At 39.4% G+C, this 19,967-nt stretch overlaps 1 protein-coding gene across 1 annotated transcript in view; it reads right to left on the bottom strand.

The window, feature by feature from the left end:
* The window catches only part of prex1 (phosphatidylinositol-3,4,5-trisphosphate-dependent Rac exchange factor 1), a 152,403-nt gene that overhangs the window by 82,282 nt on the left and 50,154 nt on the right, over nt 1–19,967 (bottom strand). Inside the window, exons 9-12 of the mRNA XM_007540835.2 lie at nt 14,008–14,157; nt 10,113–10,260; nt 5,892–5,992; nt 4,263–4,366 (exon numbers count right to left, since the gene is read on the bottom strand). Coding sequence (XP_007540897.1) covers nt 4,263–4,366; nt 5,892–5,992; nt 10,113–10,260; nt 14,008–14,157 — 503 coding nt within the window. The remainder of the gene's footprint in view (nt 1–4,262; nt 4,367–5,891; nt 5,993–10,112; nt 10,261–14,007; nt 14,158–19,967) is intronic.

The following is a 19,967-nucleotide window of genomic DNA, read 5'->3' on the forward strand; positions in this document are numbered from 1 at the left end:
CGCTGATGAACTATTCATATTAAAGTCTAAAATGATTACACAAAATTTTTAAGACTGCAGAATCTCATTTAGCAGCTCCTGAACAATAGATGTGAATTTCTAAATGGTTTTCCTGATCTTTATTGTGTTTAGTGATAAATCTTCAGTTGCTTCCAAACTCAACACTGTTTATGTTCAGCATCTAGTAAAGTTCTAATTTTTTGAATATTAACTATTTTCTGCTGCAGCATCTTTGAATAATGTATTTTTCCTATGATGAATAATCACTAAAACTTTGTGGTTTCCATTAGTATTTACCTCTTTATTCTCTAATACCTCTAAAAGAAGTCCCACCAACTGCCATCAGAAGTTACCTAATTGGTAAATGTGTGTAGTTTAAGCAGAGTTTTAATGCAGTTGTTCTGTTTTTCCCGGGTCTCAGTGGAAGCTGCTCTGTTCAGAAGAGAAACAAATCTGGGTGACGTCAGTAGGAGCTCCTCGATCCCTCCTGCAATCGATGGTTTGATTCCCGCCTTGTCGTTTGTGTCTTTGGGCAACACATCTCAATCTTACTTCTGTCAGCCTGACACAGGGCAGCTGTAGTTACAGTTGTGGTGGAAAATTACTACAAGTTAACATCTGCTGATCATGTTATATGAAATGCTTGTGAACTCTCACCAAAAGAACTATGTGGGTTACATGTACAAGGTTGGAAGTTGTTTTCTACAGCTGCATCAGAGCCAGACTGTCTCACCCCTTGTTTTGAATTCCTTATCCTTGGTATAAAACTCATGTATTGACTCTGCCTGGCAGAGCTTTTCACCCAGACATGCTTCATTATTGATAGTCTTACAAGCCCTTTATATTGTGCACAATATATGAATAAACCTGATTGAGTGATTTCATCTAACAGTGCTTGGTAAAATAGTTTTTTTTCCACACCTCAGTCCATTAGCTTTCCATTATCAACTTGTGAAAGCCCTTTGAGATTTCAACTGGAGATATAAATGTCTTAATAAATGCAGTTTATTGAAATCACCATTACAAACTAATGACAGACCATGCTGCAGGAAAACATCCAATCTGAGCTGCAATGAAATGATACAGATCAAAGGATATCCATATGTTTTAATGGCCCAGTCAAAGTCCAGACCTGAATGCAGTTGAGCATTTGTAAAAAGACTGCATTGTTCTCAAAACTCAACTTCTAATCAAACTAAGCTTGAGCTTTTTTTTTTGGCGAAGAGTAAGTAAACATGATTTAATGTCCAAAGACACCAAGTTGGGTGTTCTGGAGTGGCCTAATCAAAGCCCAGACCTCAATCCCATAGATATATAGTAGGTCTTGAAAGGGGCTTTTAAAATATTGACTAATACAGTTACATTTATCGTCATTTATAAGATTTAGATTTTGATACAGAATAAATCTGGAGTAAAAGACCCACCTAATGGACTAACAGTTTTAAAATGCTTATTTGACAATCTGCTCACTTATAACCATAACAAATATGACTTTTTAATGATCAAACATATTTTTGTGTAATTTGTTTCATAGAATAGCAGAAAGTGTCAAAACCTTCTTTCAGCCAGCTGTCTGGCAGTATCCAGCAATAGGTGAAGACCAAAACAGAAAAATGACTTTTCTTCAATCACACAAGAACAGAATCCAACATTAGGACAGGGTGAAATTAAAAGGTCAATAATAGTTTTAATTGATGCATGTTACATTCAAACCCATCACGTTCCTCCCACACATAACTGTAGACTTACATACATTTTTTTCTCCATCGCCTCAGCTGAGGAACACTACAGACAACTTGTGAATGCCTTAGGCTATCATATATTTACAAATCTTCCACTTCTATACATAGCAAGTCCTTAAATACAGTCCAACAACAGAGGAGTAACAGGAACGTGTGACTGATTGTATGCAGTTTCTTCGAAGCATATTTCATGAACTTTCCTTCCAGAAAAGGCGTGTGCATACAGCACTGTCATAAAAAGTGAGTCACAATCAGACATGATAGGTTAAAAACTCCACAAAGCCTCTTCATTCATATTTCACAAGATAAAACTTCCTTCAGCAGGGATTTTCTTTCAAAATGCAAAAAAGTACAAAAAGACATGTAAGGTAACAAAAAATAGTTAAAATGTGCTCAGTGCATTAAGACTTTCCAATATATATCAAAAAGAAACTAAGAGGTGTTTTGCCCGGTTCCATCTCTGTGATAAATAAAAGTCACATTATTACAGGCAGACAGTCAGAGGGCATTAATCAAAACCAAGATACAGTGAAAAAATACGAGTGAAACGTAAAGCAAAAAATTTAAGGTTCAACGTACGTTTGTGTAGGCCAAACTTCAAACTTAACAGAAATTAGATTTTTTTTTAATGGTTTTCAAAGAAATACAGCTTAAATCAGCAAATCTGACCAAGTTTATACAGCATGGTGCAGAAATCTTAAGCCTTTACACACATAGGCTGACTCAAGATGTGTGCACTGTTCACCATCACACTGTGAGCTACGGCGAGCACTTTGGCCGGAGAAACCATCATACGGATGTTGTTTAGAAGAGACACACTGTGCAATGTTTCAGTTTGGTATCTGCAGTGGCTTCACACCTCAACCAGATCTGAGGTTAGTCTAAGCTTAGCCCTGCAAACATCAAGGCCAAACCCAGGAACTCTATCAGTAAACTTCAGCACTACTGAGAAACTAATGGGATTTTGTTGACAGATTCTGAAGAAGGGAAAAAAAAAAAAATTTTTTTTAAAAGTGTAGTCTTGAGATTTCATTAATTTAAAGTGACAACTTTCAGTTTTTAGTGCCACGTTCAGAACTCTTAAAAGCTCCCTGACCTCATGTAGAGTCGACTGACTAGCTGAACGAGCAAAAAGAATCGGCTGCGCGCGCACGCACACAGTACTGGCAGCTGTGTGACAGGAGAGCCATGCATGAAGCACAGAGGGCGTCAAAAATGACATTCGCACTCAGTAAAGCATCACAAGAAAATGGGAGAAAACTGACGGACAGACCAAAGGCCAAACGTGAGGTTTGTACAAGGAAGACTGTAGCTGGCGCTAGCAAGAAATAATATGTGGATAGTTAGTGGTGAGATAAGATTATGGGTCAACCTTTGTCTTGCAAAAACACGGTCATGTCGATTTAACGTTTTTATCCTTGGCAAAAGTCCAAACAAAAATCTGTTTTGATTGATGATGAAAAACAGATTTGAGCACAATTTCATGTTACTAAACCCATAAAATCATGTAGTAATCACAAAGGTGTAAAGAACGTTTTTTACAAGTTCAGAAAGGCCAACATTGTTAGTGACGTATTGCATTAAAGACCAAGCAAACCTTTACTTTGCTGCAAAGCCTGAACCTAAACACAAACAGAGACAGTGACTATTAGACTCTCCATCATTCAGAGCCAGGGTGAGCGGCTGGAATACAGAAATGTTGGTGTTTCTCCCTCACCTTGGCATGGTTTCTGACACTTTGATCTCAGAGTCAAAGGCAAACAGTGTTGATATATGTATTCATATAAATAACAAAATAGTACAGTATAAATATAAAGATTTTGTGTGTGTGTGTGTGTGTTTGTGGATGGATGTGTGACCGCAGCTGTATGTTGTGTAGAGGTTCGGGGTAAGAGTGTGTGTGTGAGCCAGTGTTAGGACAGGATAGAGGGAGCGGGGTTAGAGGTGAGGCTTTCCATCTCTGACCTCGTGGAAGAGGGAGGTGTAGAACTCAGGCTCCAGTTGTTTGTTGCGGTAGCGCTGCACAATTTCAGTGATTTTCTGTTTTCGCCTTACATGTGGCGGGTTGTACAAGTCGCTCTCCAGGCGCTTCCGTCGGCATACGTTGATCACTGTCTGACGGACGAGAAACCCTGAAAGGCAGACCCAAAGGAAAGAAAAACTAATTCACAATTTTGTCACATCAAAATTCTATTTTTCCATTAGTTTTTAAAGTTTTCTGCACATCTGAGGAAACTAGACACCACAGCAGCTCAGGTGGGACAAATGCCATTGAAAGACTTAAAATCCAACTTTTAAAGTGAAATATATCCACAAATTTATGTCATCAATGTTAAAGGGGACCTATTATTTTTACTTCTTATACTTCCATTTGGGTCTCAACTGCTTCCAAAAACAAACAANGGCAGCTCTGTGGTGGCAGAAACCGTCTTCTAACCCTACATATCCACAGCTAGGAAATCAGGTCACAGCCTCTTTGTTTCAGTTGTTTTCATCAGACAGAGGAGAGAATCGGTTTACCTTTGACATGATGTCTTCCAGCTCGCTGCGGGCCTTGTAGGTGCCGTCGTCATAGCGGAAGCGGTACAAGACCTGCTCGTTCTTGAACTGGTGTTTGTCTGACACTGAAAGATTAACAGAATAGAAAAATGAATTGGACTGTAGTTACTAAGAGACTATTATTATCACTCCATTAAAATCTCAATCCACCGTGTAAGGTTCCTGTTTCATGTGTTTGTTTGACTTGTAAATATGAAATGATGGCTGTTAGAGGCCTCTGGTTTTAATCAGTAGTTTGCCTGAAAGTGAGTCTTATTTCCTTTTTCCAGATGAATTATGGATGCAACTATAAATCTGAGTACTGGATACAAAAATGGGACATCAACTCTAGTTTGTGAGGAAACTCAAAGTAAGACAAAAAAGTTATTAGTAATGCAAAAATAGAATAATTTATTTGTATCTTCTACTGTTTTAGATTTTAGATCCAGATCTAGGCTTACATATTCTGATTCAAATCATTTTACATATTTAACTTCCTCAGGGTACAAACTATGCCAAACATTAGAAGGAAATCTGCAGTTGTAAAATCTGTATCTGAAGAAGAAACAATAATGTTGAAATATTCAACAAAGCAAACAGCTGCCAATTCTCATAAAGCCACAGCACGCCCAAAACAAGTTGCTTTTCACGAACCCTCCGCCGCAGTGAGACGGGAAAACGATCGGCGAGGACGCGACAGAAACAGAGGCAGATCGGTTCCACCACAACAAGCTGGCATCGACTCAAACAAGCTGCTGGTTTTGCCTCAGTCTAGACTTGAAATGCCCCATAAAACCAAAGGAATGCACCAGAAAATGGGCTTTTGGAAAGTGTTAAACATGGGACTTATTGAGGACATGAAACCATCACTGGGTTGCCCCTGGAGCAGAGCAGACGTCAGAAGTGGAAACGTTGGTGTTCAAACACGTGTTTCAACAAGTCCAATGTGTAACTGAATGCAAAGATAAATGAAGCTGATTGTATTTTATTAATATTACAACATGTAAGGAGGATTCCTTTAAAGAAACCAACATGATAGTTTGATTTTGCCTGTAAGGCATGGATCTCTCGGCTATGAGGGGCCGTCAGTGAGAGTCTCTGGGGGTTTCCACAGGCTTTAGGGAACGTGAATGTTGGCTTTCAGCAAACTTTCCCCAGAGCGCCTAGTCTAAACTGTGACAGTGGATTATACTTAGAATGTGCCGCTCCAGTAACATCCTGGACAAATGAATTCATGCATTATTTATGCAACATAGTTGGGTGTAAATTTTCATTGTTGATGTAAAATTTAGTCTGGAGAACCCTAGTGTCAATAGTAGAAATAATGAGACAAAAAAACCACAAAAAAAAACAGAGCAATTCAAAGGAAATTAAAATCCTGACTCAGGGAAACAATAAGAACTGAGTCTAATTAAAACAAACGGATCTCACACGCACACACACACAAAGAGAACCACAAGTGGCAAAAAAGTCAGAAGAAAAAAAGAAAGATTTTATGTAACAAGTAGGAAAGAAAGAAAAAAGTAAAAGGAAAGAAAGAAAATTAGAAATAAAGTGAGAGAGAGAGAGAGAAATAAAAACAAAGAGAAGAGAAGAATAGATCAACGTTACCGTGGTGAATGATGCCATTTTCCAGTAAGGCCTGTCCCAGGTTCACTCCCTCATCGGCGTTGCTGATCTCTCCGCTTTCAATCAGCCACGACACAAACTCACTGAGGGAGGAGAAGAGGAACCGATGAGGACAGCCGTCTTTAAACTGATCCTCCGCTTATCGTTTAATCACCAAAACTGCAAGGCTTCAAAACCGTGAAGTGGAGAAATGACTGGTTTGAATCTTTCAATACTAGAGATGTCAGTTCAGTGTCTGTCAACTGGAACAAACAGGAGAGAGAGTCTGCCTGGTTCGCCTGCAGCATCCCAATGTGTGACTTAAAACACATCAGATGCCGCCTGCAGCATTCAACTAATCAAGGGCCAAACGATGGGGGCCAAATGATGGAGGCCAAACAATGGGGCCCCTGAAGGGAGGTGTTTCTGTTCGGTCTGTGCTGTTTTCAGCTCTCCTGCCCCCTGACTCCTCAGCTGGCCCGCCTGCCTCCTGGGAAGCTTCGTGTTGACACTGCGGTGGAAGGTTATTTATACCCAGGGTGTTTTTCTCTTCCAAGAAGAGCAAAATGATTTCAGTGTTTTAGCTGAGACCACAGGTACAGGTGTGACGAGTATTCTACAGATGAGCTCCTTCACAAAAATCCATCACTTTTGCCTGGATGCACGCAGGCCATCCGTATTGAAGCTCTCGTCTCGTCTCTGAGGCGGTGTCGGCTAAACAAATGTTTGAGGGAGAAAATGAGTTTGTTCCTCCTTCGCCTCTCCTCATCTTCCTCAGATAATCAATCAGAGGGAATCTGAGAGACGATTTGTATTTATAGCTGCCATCAGTAATCCTGACAAAGAAACAACATTAGCCAAAAGGTGTCTGGGTGTTTGGATCTGCAGTTCAGATTGTGTTTTCTGATATGTTTTGATTTTAATGTTTGTATGAATGTGTTTTTTACTTTTTTAAAATGGTAATTGTTTTTAGTTGATTATATTATCTCTTAATCTCTTTTCATACTCATTTCTGACTCAGGGGGTTTAACTGATGTTGACAGGAGGAATAACTTAACACCAGGGGGTTTGAGTGTGTGTGTGTGTGTGTTATGTAAGAGCCAGGTTAATTTTGGACCCAGATGTAATGGGAGCAGATTTTATGAGCATGATGAGCCGAGTGAAGGGATGTGATGGGAGACGGAGGGATGAAGGCAGGGATAAAATAACATTTGATGGTCCATCTTGTGTTAATTCATTCTGCTGAACCTGCAGGAAAAAACATATTTCCCTGGTACTTCTTGTTAGTGATCCTGATCAGAACTTCTCCAGGCTTTAATAAGCTTAAAAATAAGAAAAAGTGAAAAATGGTGAACAAAGGATATGTTAGACATTAAATATCTGTCTAAAGCTGTCAAACTATTTCAAAGACTTTAGAATTCATATCATTGGTGGTAAAGTTCCTTTGTCTGTAGAAAGGTCTCTCAGCGGCATTTTACACCATTTATCAGATCCAACTTGGACAAAATTTTACTTAAATTATTCTGAAAAGTTAAGGTTTTTTCCTGTCTTTAGCAACACAAAAATAAACATTTAATCTGCATATGTATCATGAAGCAACATGTTCTTAAGTTTTTTTGGCAGTTTTATAATCATATAAAGATTAGCACATTATGCACAGGAAGCATAAATAGAGATAATCCTGTAATCCCTTAATTTATGTTCAATTCAAAACTGCTAGCTCCACCAAAAACCTGCAATGATTTTTTTGCCCCTTATTGTTGTTGTTTTTTTTACATTTGACAAAATATGCCAAGTTAAAGTTGTATTTGTAGAGAGAACTAGGAATCAGTACTGGTCTTTAACTCTGATTGGTGCTCATCTAAAATATATATTTTATGACAGTTTTGCAATTAAACAGTCCCGAAACATTCAACTGTTTTTCTAAAATTTTCTGTTATGTGTCGGAACAACACTAGTTTTTGTTTGGATTTTCTGCTTTTGAATGTTTCCATGAGTCATAAGTCAGAGTTAGTTCCTCATCAACCCTAAAAAAAAAGCAATAAACTGTCAACTACAAGAGGAATAAAAGTTTGGGGAAAGCATTCAAAACATAAAGAAAAACTTCAAAAGTCAACTGCAAAGACCGAAGAGAATTATCAAGACGGCTTTAACACTGGAATTATAACGAAACCAGGCAAGATTTCAGACTTATAATAACTCATAGTAATTGTGTTTTTTCTGTAAGTTGGACAATATGCATGTTTTCAACTTTCTGAACTATTTCTCCATGTTTCCACACTAAATTGCCCAAGCTCCATTTGCTGTGTGCATCCAACCAGGACCAGAGCCTTTCTTTGAGGAGCTAATTTATCAACTAGAACTCACAGCCTTTACATTTAGCACGGAAGAGGGACAGACAGCAGGTAAGCTACCCCTTTAAGTCCCCCAGAGTAGTTTAAGTCACTAAATTATTTTAAAATCAGCCATTTATAAGTTTGGACAGCAGATAGTTGATGGGATCAGGCTACAAAGACAACCAGTGGCTATCCAACCAGCAGTCAGCCTCTTGTAATGAAATAAGTAGTGAAGCTGCATTTGTAATTTCATCACACAGACAAATGCAGAGATAATGAAGAGAGCACTCATCCACAGGACATGACAGCTGGAGACATGTGGGAGGAGCTTGATTGGTAAGAAACACTGAGCCAGGTAAAATAAAGTGGATCAGACTCATAAGGACAAGGACAGAAATTACACTGATGAGGTTCATCTGTAACTTAATGCTGTTCTGAGATGAGCTGAGAGGTTTGGTACAAAACATTACAGAGTATAGAGCATGATGCATGAATCAACCAAAAGCTGATTTTTTTTATCCATATCCGACTTTTTCACAGCAGTCTGAACAAGAGGTGTCCCGATCGATCGGCCACCGATCATAATCGGCCGATTTCTGTTAAAAAGTGTATGATCGGTGATCGCCGATCACGGTCTCTTGTTGCCGATCACACAAACTGATCGCCTGCTTCTCATTTCCAACCTGCCTGTGCAGCTGGTCTCCTCTTTCCTTCACTCTGCGCAAACGCGCAGCAACAAATCCTAAGCGATGTGGTGTGGAACTAAAAGGCTCTGAGTGAATGGGGAAGTTTGCGTGTTGCGCGGAAAATTAAAGCAGTCAAAATGCATCAACACGACGAATCTAATATGACATAAAAACAATGACATATTTGACGGAGTTTGGCTACATCGAGGCTCACTGCAGTAAAAAAGACATACGGAGGATCAGACAGCAGGTAAAGCAGCGCACAGCTACAAACACTCACCCGACTTAGCATGACGGTCAGAAAGCTAAACAAATAACCTGGAAAATTATTTAACCCTTGTGCGTGCGAGGATTGAGGCAAATGTAGAGGACTATGGCAAATGATACAAGTTTTACGTGTGTGGGGTCGGTTGGACCCGATTTCGACATACAAAGGTTAAATCTTCGAGCTGCAATGTCAGACGCTGGTTCTGCTCTCCTGTTGAACCGCTGCTACGCTACAGGTAGTAATATCTGACAGACGGAGCTTCGCTTCTGCTCCACCTGGTAGTGACTCTCACACCGAACCTCTGTTTAAAGCTGCAGCATCTAACTTAAATTAATACATTTTACATACGTATTAAAACTTTCGCTGTCCTAACATGAGACAGATAATCTCTAAAAAATAATTGATCTCCTCCTGTTCTGCATAATTACTCCGCTCAGTCAGAAACAGCCACTCAGAGCTAGCAGTCAGCTAGCCGCCATGCTAACAGGAAGTTTTCATTCAGTAACTCTGGATTGTTTATTGTAATGGAACCTGTTTTTGCCTTTGAATGTTAAGTTTTATACTTGAATTGTTTGGCAATGTTGAGAGGTTTTATTTTGACTCTTTGCAACCAAGTTAGAGAAAGTTGAGTAAACCTCTCCTCATATGTATGGCCTCTTGAAAAAGCTCAGCTAAACATCCTCCTCCAATAAAAGTCTCTATGTATCACTGTTTGCCAGATAATATGAGGATGCAGGGACCAAGTTGGGGGTGGGGGGGCTGATTATGGACAAGGAGATGTTGGGATAAAGAGCTGCAGGCGTTCTGCCAGGACTCTGGGGGAGAGACTAGCTGATCTTACGTAACGTTTTGTAAAGATCCCCATGTGAACAGCACTGTGTTCCAGTCACATTCCTGGAACGCAAAGAAACCAGACAGGAATACCGACACTCACTTTCCCATGAAGCACTTGGGCACAATGCTGAGCTTCTTGCGGCGGTCCTTGATCAGGTGCCTGTTCTTGGTCATCATCATGTGGTAGAGCTTCTCTCCTTTCTCAGCGATCATCACGTAGGCGTCCCGCTCCATACCCAACTTCAGACCTGGAAAACAAGCAAGAGGTGAGCCAGACCCAACAGGTTTTTCACATTTCACCCTCAGCCAGGGCCGAGGGGGTGGGGAGGATAACGCTGTATGGGCTGGAGTTGGTGTAAATATGGGGGAAAGATATGAACGAGCCAAGAACAACATCCAGGAGATCCAGATATCCAAACTTGATTTAAATGTATTAAAGGGAAAAGGCAAACACATGTCATGGTGCTGTTAGAGGACAATCAGGCCTTTTCCTCAGCAATCTGCCAGGTCCAGCAGAAACAAAGCAGGGTGGAAACCCCACCGGCTTCAGTGAGGCTCAGTGAGGTTCAGGAGATCATGGGGAAGATTCTGATCCAGCTTCCAGGTTTTCACTTGTTAGCCATTGTTCCTGCACTGTGCAGTGGAGTCCACTGTGGTCCCTTTGAAACACTGCAACTTCTGAAGGGCTTAGCTAGTGATGAACTTCTGAGCTGGACTCAGGGACTTTATGATTCAAGCAATTGAACTCAATTTCAATAGGACTTCATAATCTGCTTAACTCCTTCTAGCAACATATCAAGCTTCTCAACTCCAGACTACAGAACTGCTGCTTACAACCAGGAATGGTTGGATACAGTTCATTAAATTATAACTTTATGCTCTGAAAGTTTACCAATACTGACTGATATAAAATGTTAACGCTGTAGTTGCGTCACAGTGACCCTTCTCCATGGCATACACACACTTCTGCACTTCACTTGATATAATTATAATTAATGAATGTTCACAAAGCTTGTTAAGCTACTGAAAACAAACAATCCAACAATAACTCAGATCTCTCTTTAAGTTTAATTCAGTTGTATTTTATGTTAAATTGAAGAGCTGAAAGCAAAAAATAAATGTGTGTTTTAGTATGTGGGAAAAAGCTGAAATGCTGACCAATAATCTTTCTTATAAAAGTGACATTTTGATATTTGTTTTTCAGTAGGAAATAATTTCTACAGAGAAAAAGCTGCAACTTGGGGAAAGTTTGGAGAAATATACATAAATCTTTTTTAATTGTGAACTTTTCAGACAGTCAAAATTTCAACTCAAGCAGAAAAATATTTCTCACCAGGAAGAAATGGAAATCATGTTTTGGCAGGAAAAAGTAAAGATTGGAACAGACTACAAACCCGTGATCTGAGGACCTGTAATAGATGATGTGGAAGAAGTCGTGAACTTAAAGTCTACTTTGGGTCTGAAAGTTGAGGTAGGAGTCTGAAAGAAAAAATCCAATAAGCTACGGACCCTAGTACCAACCTCCGCTGATGGAGGCGGGGTTATATTACATTTGGCGGCAGCTGGAGCGGACTTAAACAATAAGTGTCACTGAACAACGGGGCCTCTCCTGCTGCTCCAGCTGCCACAGCTTGTCTTAAGGTGCCCTCATCTTCCAGTGGGCGCAGGATAAAACCAGGAATACTTTCACTGAGCTGCTGTTCCTCACATTGACACACACGCTGATAAGACACAACACTCCCATCTGGCAACACTAAAGACCGTCAGATGAGCTCCATGTGTCAGGAGGAGACAAAAAAGGTTCCGATTTATCCTAAAATGTAACAGCACGTATAAAATTAAAGTGAAAACACTCAGTGCTAGCATTAAAAACTCATATTGTTACCATCCAGATAGGAGTAAAGAGTTAGGTACACTGATAGTAAAGTATGAAGTGGAAAGTGTAAGAGAGGAGCAGCAAGTGGAGAAACTGGGCAGTGTGACTGATCTGGCATCTGTTAGCCTCAGGTCGATTTCCGCCGCAGTGAAACTCAACACCATGAGCTGCAGCAGTCTCCAGACTTTATGAACTCCTTTCACTGGGATCAAACACTGCTACCGCCAACTATATGGAAATTTAGTTTAAAAATTTAAAAGTAAAACAAAACAAAAATAGTTAATTTCAGTGATGCCACCATTGGTATTAATGTTAGCATGAAGCTAGTTTATTCCCAACTAAACTGGAAGAGGAACAGAGCCCTTTGAATTCATTAGCTTTGATGATCCAGTTTTGATTTTTAGCATCAATGCTATCAAGTAGCCAAACGTTCTGGCACCAGCCGACACCCAGAACATAATCAAGACAGATGGCAGGACCAGAGCAGGTGGGAACTTAGTCTGAGGTAAAAGATGGAGGATAAAACAAGTAAAGGAGAAACAACGATATCAGCTTACACCACTGATCTCAGACCTGTAAAAATGACTTACAATCATGAAGATAAAGAATATTATGGGGGATTTTCTTCTTTCTTCTAATCTGTTTACAACTGGGAGCACAAGTTTAAATTTTATACAGACACAAAACTGAGCAGGTTCAAATCATATATATGTTTATCCAGTTGTTATCAAACTGCAGGTCATGTGATTTCTGGTAGACATGACCAACATCCTGGCATAATTTTGGCTCAATATCTGACCACTTTTCTTAACAAAAATGGAAGAATAAATAATTTTGTTTGGTTTCTTGGTATCAACCCAACAGTTTTTAATAAACTGTTGGGTTTATTAAAACCCAACAGTTTTAATAAACACACATGAAAACTGGCCACACCAGTTTTCATGTGTGTTTGGGATCAGTGTCGTGTTGGAACACCAAACTATGTTCAACGCTCAACTGATTTAACTGGTTACAAGAAATCACCACAACTTAAGCATATCGCAAACTGGGAACTGTCTGAACACCAGCCTCAATAAAGCCAGTTTAACATCAGCATTAACTGAGCAGCTGGTTCTGACCAGGAACTATTCACAAATCAAAACCTTTAATCTTGACTGCCCACATCCACAAGCCAGATGCCTTGTAGAGTAAAGTTTCATGGTCAGATGGGAAGATAGAGCCGTTTGGCTGCAGCAAAAATATAAATGTTTAGAGTATTTAAAGTGAAGCTCACAGGCCAGATGGCACTGGACCAACTGTCAACTGGTTTCTTCATGCAGACAACATGTTTCAGTGCTGCTACAGCCAAATATTTTTATATAACCTCTACTTATCTGATCATACAGATCGGTAACTATAGAACTACGCCTACTGTCATTCTATTTCAGGTATTGGAGATGGGTTCTGTTTTTAGCATCTGTTTGTAAAAACGTGTCAGATAAAAAGAACAATGATCAGCTAGACATCTGCTTTTCCAAACATTTTGATTGTTGAATATTGACTTTTGCAGCCGCCTTTACAAGCTACCAATAACGGAGAACCAAGAAAACAAACAAAACAGAAATGCGACCCAAGCTTTCATTCTGTTAACCGTTTTAGGGATCTTGATTAAAGGCAGGACACAGCTAACGGACACCAAACCATGTGTTACAGCTCCAGTTTTAAAGTGACAGCAAAAATAATAAGTTTACTATTTGCACTGACAGGAGAAAAGAACTGATTTAAGAAAAAATGACCAGCAAATATTTGGCAATTAAACATTACAAATATATATATATATATATATATATATATATATATATATATATATATATATATATATATATATATATATATATATATATATATGTGTGTGTGTGTATATAAAAATTCCAATATGATAAAGAACGAAAAGCAGATGGTAAAGGAGAGCAGACACCACCTCTACAATAAAGGTGGATGATATAAATGTTTAATCACACCTAGAGCATTCCTTTTGAAACCTCTGGTATTAAAATCTGCTTCCTGAGCAACAAAACCAAAAAATAAAAACTGGAGGTCAAAGATTGATTTTTTTTAAAAAGAAAAAAGTATTGCTCACTCTCTCTTTGCTCCCGTTCCCTCAAGATGGCATCCAGCCACTTCTGCTTGTCCTCTACATTTTTGGCCATGCAGACGAACCACTTGTTCTTAGCCGTGTTGTGAATCTTCCAGCCATTAGTCACTGTGTAGTTGTTGCTGTGATAGTCGGCTGGAAAGAAAAGAATAAATGAATTTAAGAGAAGAAGAGGTGAAAATGGAAAAGATAAAACTCGAGATTATCTCAACAATCCTTTAAAAGTGTTTAGCCATCTATGTGACATGTGACAGCAGGACTGGAAGCCGCTTGGCTCAGGTGAGGTCAAAGGTCCACATGCAGAAAACCGGAGCTGTTGTTAACATACAACTCACTGTGAAACACGGTGGTGGCAGCAACAGGCAGCATCAGGTGTCAGGTGAACATGCATCAGACTACAGGCATGTTACAGGTAAACCATTCACTTTCAGATGCACAACACTGGTACAGTCATGATTTAAAATATTGCATCAGAATTCAGCAGACGGTGATTTTTACACTGGATGGAATAACATTGGACACCACAACAGATCTGATTTTTAAAACATTTGAAAAGCATTTGTTTTTGTATTGATAAATAATATCTAATCCCAATAACATCAGATGTGTTTATAAAATAAATTTCAGGTCGTTTCAAGGTTCTGTAAATCTATTCTTTAACAGCTCTTTCTAGTTTTTTTCATAAGATTTTACATTTTTTTGCTCTAGTGGCCTTTATTTAAAGGGACAGTGTTATGTATTTTCCACAATAGATAAATGTAATATCCACATAATTCATTATTTCATTATAAAACAGGAGGTATAATGAATGAAAACACACCAAGAACCTCCTGGTTTTACATTCATCAACCAGCATTCACACTGCAAACACCGCCTGCAGCTTTAAGTAAAGAAAATAATGCGACTAATCAAACTGCTGACATTAGGCGTATCTCTGAAGAGACATAAAGTCAAAGTTGAACATGAACATCTAATAAAGAAGATAAACAGGCAGCAATATAAAAGCAGTAACAGAGCACTGACTCGTGAGGTTCTGTCCCCGCTCTGATCCACTTAGCTGCAGGTGAGCGGCCCTCTGAATAATGAATGGCCACTGGTAATGGGATGCATTAGTCTCGTGCTCAAAGGTCATATAAATAGATTTGATACTTTGGGCCCTGAGGGGAGCCGCTTCTGCGATAGAGCTGTGTGATCTGCCAGAACAGAAAAAAGAGATTCCCTAAAAATCCCCCAAAGAAATCAGCAAACATCATCTGGACAAGTAAAAAAAATGAAATGAGGTGGAAAGTTAAGTTCTCTTTTTTTTTTATTTCTGTTTCCAGTCACACCCAAGTTTCACAACTTTCACACTCCGTGATCAGATAACCTGAAAGTGGGACCCCCGGACTTTGCAAGTAAGGCTTGTTTTTCTCTGTGGTTTCCCTTTCAGAAACCAGAATATGACAGCCAGCAGCTAACATAAAGGCAAAAAAAAAAACAAAAACCAGTCATGTGAGCTTGCAGAAATACACTGCCAGCTTAGTGAATACAGAAACAGAGAGAGAGATTAAAAAAGAGGAAACATGTGAGAGGAAGATCAAGTGTTTCTACACCGGAGAACAAAAACTGCACCAACCCCAACAAACCACAATAACAGAAGAAAAAAAGGAGACCGTATTAGCAAACAGACGAGCTGCAAATCTTTCTCATATTATCTAAACTTGAGCTGGAGCACATCAGGTTTATCAGCTGCTATTGAGATTTTGTGCTTCAGATGCAACCTTACGTATTCATAAGGTCGCCACGCAGCAGCTGACATGTAAAGGTGCACACAGCTTGCAAGCTACATCCTGTTCAGGACTCGGTGCAAGCTTGGCACTCCACCCAAACTGTCAACAAGTCCCCGATTCAAATCAGACTGGTGGGCTAAAAACAGCACAGCTAGCATGAACCAAGATGGAAAATGAGAAGGGCGAGTGCGGTGCACCAACTGAAAGGACCAACTGTTGCTTTTGTTTTATCTTCTTCCTTTCTAGAAACGCAGTAAATTCATAGATTCATTTGTAAAAACATTACATCTTACTAAATCATTTTGGTCTAGTTCCCAGTTTAAATACCTCACAAGAACTTTTCATCAAGATATATGAGCTTGTTTTAAAGGGGCAGTAGTATGTGTTTTACAGGCATATAGTACCATTTTATAGCACAACCAAGTAACTATGTTACCTTCAATTTTTATAAAAATGCTGTATACATATATATCAAACATGACAAAAGAAACTTGACTTTGTATTTTAATGCCTTGAAATTGGGCCTTTGTCTCTTTAAGAAGCTCCTGTTCTTTCTGAAGCTCCATCTTCAGGAAGTCATCCCATGGCTCCTCTATTAGCCTTTTAACAACATTTTTACCAGCAGCTCTGAGCAGTAGCTCCTATAATGAGCTAAGCAGTTCCACCAGATGTTTGCTAATTGCTGCTGGCTAGTCTGAAGGATCTGAGTGGGAGGAGCTGCTCTGAGAGGCTGAAGCTGAGAAGCTGCAGCTCAGAGGAGGAGCTGTGCCTTTGGTACACTCAGGCGTTTAGCACAACTGAACGGTTGTCATGGAGATTAAAGGATTTCTCAAACAAAAGTCCAGGATTTTTTCTGATGAGGAAATAATATAACATGATGTAAAGCTCAAAATAACTGATCTTACACAACGCTGCCCCTTTACGTACGCAATTTCTTCATTTTGATTAAACAAAGTACAGTGGATAATTATTTAATTCATAATGAGACATCTGTCCCATGTTAAACAATCAGCCAGTGGAATTACAACTTTTTCATAAGCATAAAGGAAATACTGAATTAAAACAACTCCTGTATCTCGCTGAAAAGTTACTTGCAAGTTAGTTTGGTCTTATTATCAGAGCACTAAGATATTTGCACAAAAACAAAAATATTTGGTAATATTTTTAGTGTTTTTTCAGTGTGTTTAATAGGAAATGAGCTGAAAGTTTGGTTTAATGCATCCTGAGATACAAACACAAACCTGTTCCGTCTTCCACGTTTTCCACCTCCATCACCTCAGTGTTGATCCGGCCTCTGAACACATAGAGAGGCCCGTTGATGGACTTGGTCCTCTTGGTGGATTTCTTCCCAGACACTCTGTGAGAGGGGACAACACCGCGGTTACGCTCCGGAAGAATAAACACCAGCTGATGCCAGCGCCGTGTGCTACTTAAACAACCCTCTGAAAGCATGCAGACATCCACAGACCTCCACATGCTCCACATGCCCAGGATGTGTGCTTGGTTTGGTTCTCACATGGTAAATAATGAGTTCACATTAACGGGAATGAACCGTTTTTATTTTCACGTCTCCTCAAGTTTGGATGCTCTCTTGTTTCCTTTCACCAACACATGGTTTTGTTTCTCACCTGGACTTCCTTTTGCAGTAAACTAAAAGGTTGTCGAACAGAAAGAAGACGCGTTCCTGGATGTTGCCCGCAGAGATTTTCAGGAGATTTCCATGAAGAAGCAACTCCGTGCAGATATCAGTCAGGTTGGTTCCCTGCAGAAACAAGAAAAAAAAAGAAAAAACTGAAATAGAAGATTGAATCCAACACCGTCCAGTTCACTGTCAGCGAACGCGGTTTGTTTAATCTGAGGACAACTCTGCTGTGTGCATTCAAAACCAAAGAGTTCACAACCTCTACAGAACAATGTCAAAATTAATCTTTGACACCGAGAGCATCTTGTTGACATTCTTGTTGTCAATGATAGGAAACACAGCTGACCCCACCAAAAACATCTGCTGACTTTTATAGACAAAGCTAAGATATTAACTGTTCTACGTCAGGATATGTGCGTTCTTACTAGAAAAAGCAAACAAAAAAAAAAACAACAGCAACTGAAGAAGAGATGAAACATTAAAAAGAGTTGGAGTCCAGAGAAGAACTGTTCGTTTTGAGAGCTGAGCCTTCAGACTGACTCAAACAACCTTCTACATTTTAGATTTACTCACTTCACAAAACAAACTAAATCCTGCTGAGGCTGATGTTACTTTTTTGTCTTGCATGTAGACCAGACTGGAGTTCAACCTCATCTTACCAGAAAACCTTTTTAAATTTAGCTGAATCTCCTCTGTGGATTGTGGCAAATTGCAAAAGTGACTTCTTAGAGATTTTGTTCAGAAAAGGTTTTCTTCCACTGGAGTTCTGGATCTCTACAGCTCCTCAAGAGTTGGCATGATGGATTGAAGGTAGATAATCATTTCTTGGTAGTTTCCTCCGTCCTCTATTCATTATCAGAAGATGGAGTAAAGAGTATTCTGTGACATTCTGTGGATTCCTGTTTTATACTGTGGATTGCAGTTTTCAGGCTGATTACTGATCTTTAAAAGCCTGTTCATTCATATTTTAGCCGATAACCAATATTTTTTGTCTGAAAAGTTGCTAAAGTGGCAAACATGGGGGTGACTGTTAATTAACTTTAACTACTTTTTGTATTTTTTATTTATAAATGTGTTGTAGTTTCCCTGTTTTGTATTTCTGTTTTTATTGATAAAATGAGTTAGTAGTTGAGTCATTTTAATCTTACTTGTAGAATCTTTGTTTGTTTTAAGCAAGACAAATTACTGGTGTCCAGGAATGAAAGATAAAAACATCTGGCACGTTTAAAAATGTTTAATTAATGTGCACTCTCCCTCTCGAATAAATGAAATTATTGTTAACTTGTTAACCACACACATTCAGACATGACCTGGTGGGCTGGTTGGACAGTCAAGCTTCTCTCACAGCAAACAGCAGCTGATTTTAGACACTTTAAGATAAGATCGGTTTCTCATGTGAGTATCGACCGATCTCCAAAATGTCAGGAAACATGACAGAGGATGCTGCAAACAGAGCAGAAATGCATATTTTTGACTCGAATCTCTGCAAGTGAATTTGGGGTTAAATGCTTTCTGCTTCTGTCATGCTAAAAGGAAAACTGAAAAGATGTAGCTAAAGCCTCTCAGCAGCTACAATCTAGTCTGCAGCCTCAGACCTTCACCGGATGTGATTGAGTCTCAGATAAAAGCCTTTTCTTGTAAACTATTGAATTAACCACAAGCTGCAAAAGGCAGGCCAGCAGACTGTTACCGTCATCAAACCCAGACCAGATGGGTGGAGAGAGATCGCTGCTAAAACATTTTAGAATGAAATTATTTGCATAAACTTCATGAAAGAGAGGTTTGAAAAACATTTTTATCTTAATGAAAGGCATAAAGTTACTCTCAGTGACCGGATCACCACAGCTTGGTGTTCAATCAGCCATTTTTTTTAAAGGAGGCTGAACTGCAAAGCCATTTACTGTTAATAGGCGAGAAAATTATTTTTAGAAAGCCATTTTCAGCATTTTCACATGTTCAGCTGTGGACTGGAAATGGATTTCACACATTATGAGCCTGAGCAGCGCCTTCATTAACATGTTCCCTCCAAAGATGTGAATGGTAAAACTTTGTCTTGCAGAACTGAAAACTCAACAAAACCAGAAAGCGCTTAGCTCAACACATAAAGGTGCAAACTAACGACTGAATGTGTCAAAGCCAGGCTGCCAATAAGTTGGACAATCAGCATGAAAAACAAGTCATTACTCGTGGTTAAATGGTCCATTCCCTCCGGTTCATCTGGAACTAAACGTCTCCATGTGTGGACTCTGGAGCACACCGTCACCCCCTCCACCCACCCAGTTGACCTCGTTCCTGACAGATTCAACCCCCACCATGTCACCTAGACCTGCAGCCTCCATAAATCTAGTTTGTTCTCCAGATAGATTGAGTTTTTAAAGCCTTTATTTTAAGAAACAAATCTTCCTTATTCTCGCTGATGTTGAGGTCAACACTAAGTGGGATGGGGGGAAGGGCTTCCATCTCAGAAAAACAATTCAGATTCAGGTCTAACCACATTAAGTCCAGATATTAATGTGCCAATGTGCCAGGCAACA

The sequence above is a fragment of the Poecilia formosa genome, unplaced genomic scaffold (genome assembly GCF_000485575.1).
Source record: "Poecilia formosa unplaced genomic scaffold, Poecilia_formosa-5.1.2 Scaffold564, whole genome shotgun sequence".
Taxonomy (NCBI): Eukaryota; Metazoa; Chordata; class Actinopteri; order Cyprinodontiformes; family Poeciliidae; genus Poecilia; species Poecilia formosa.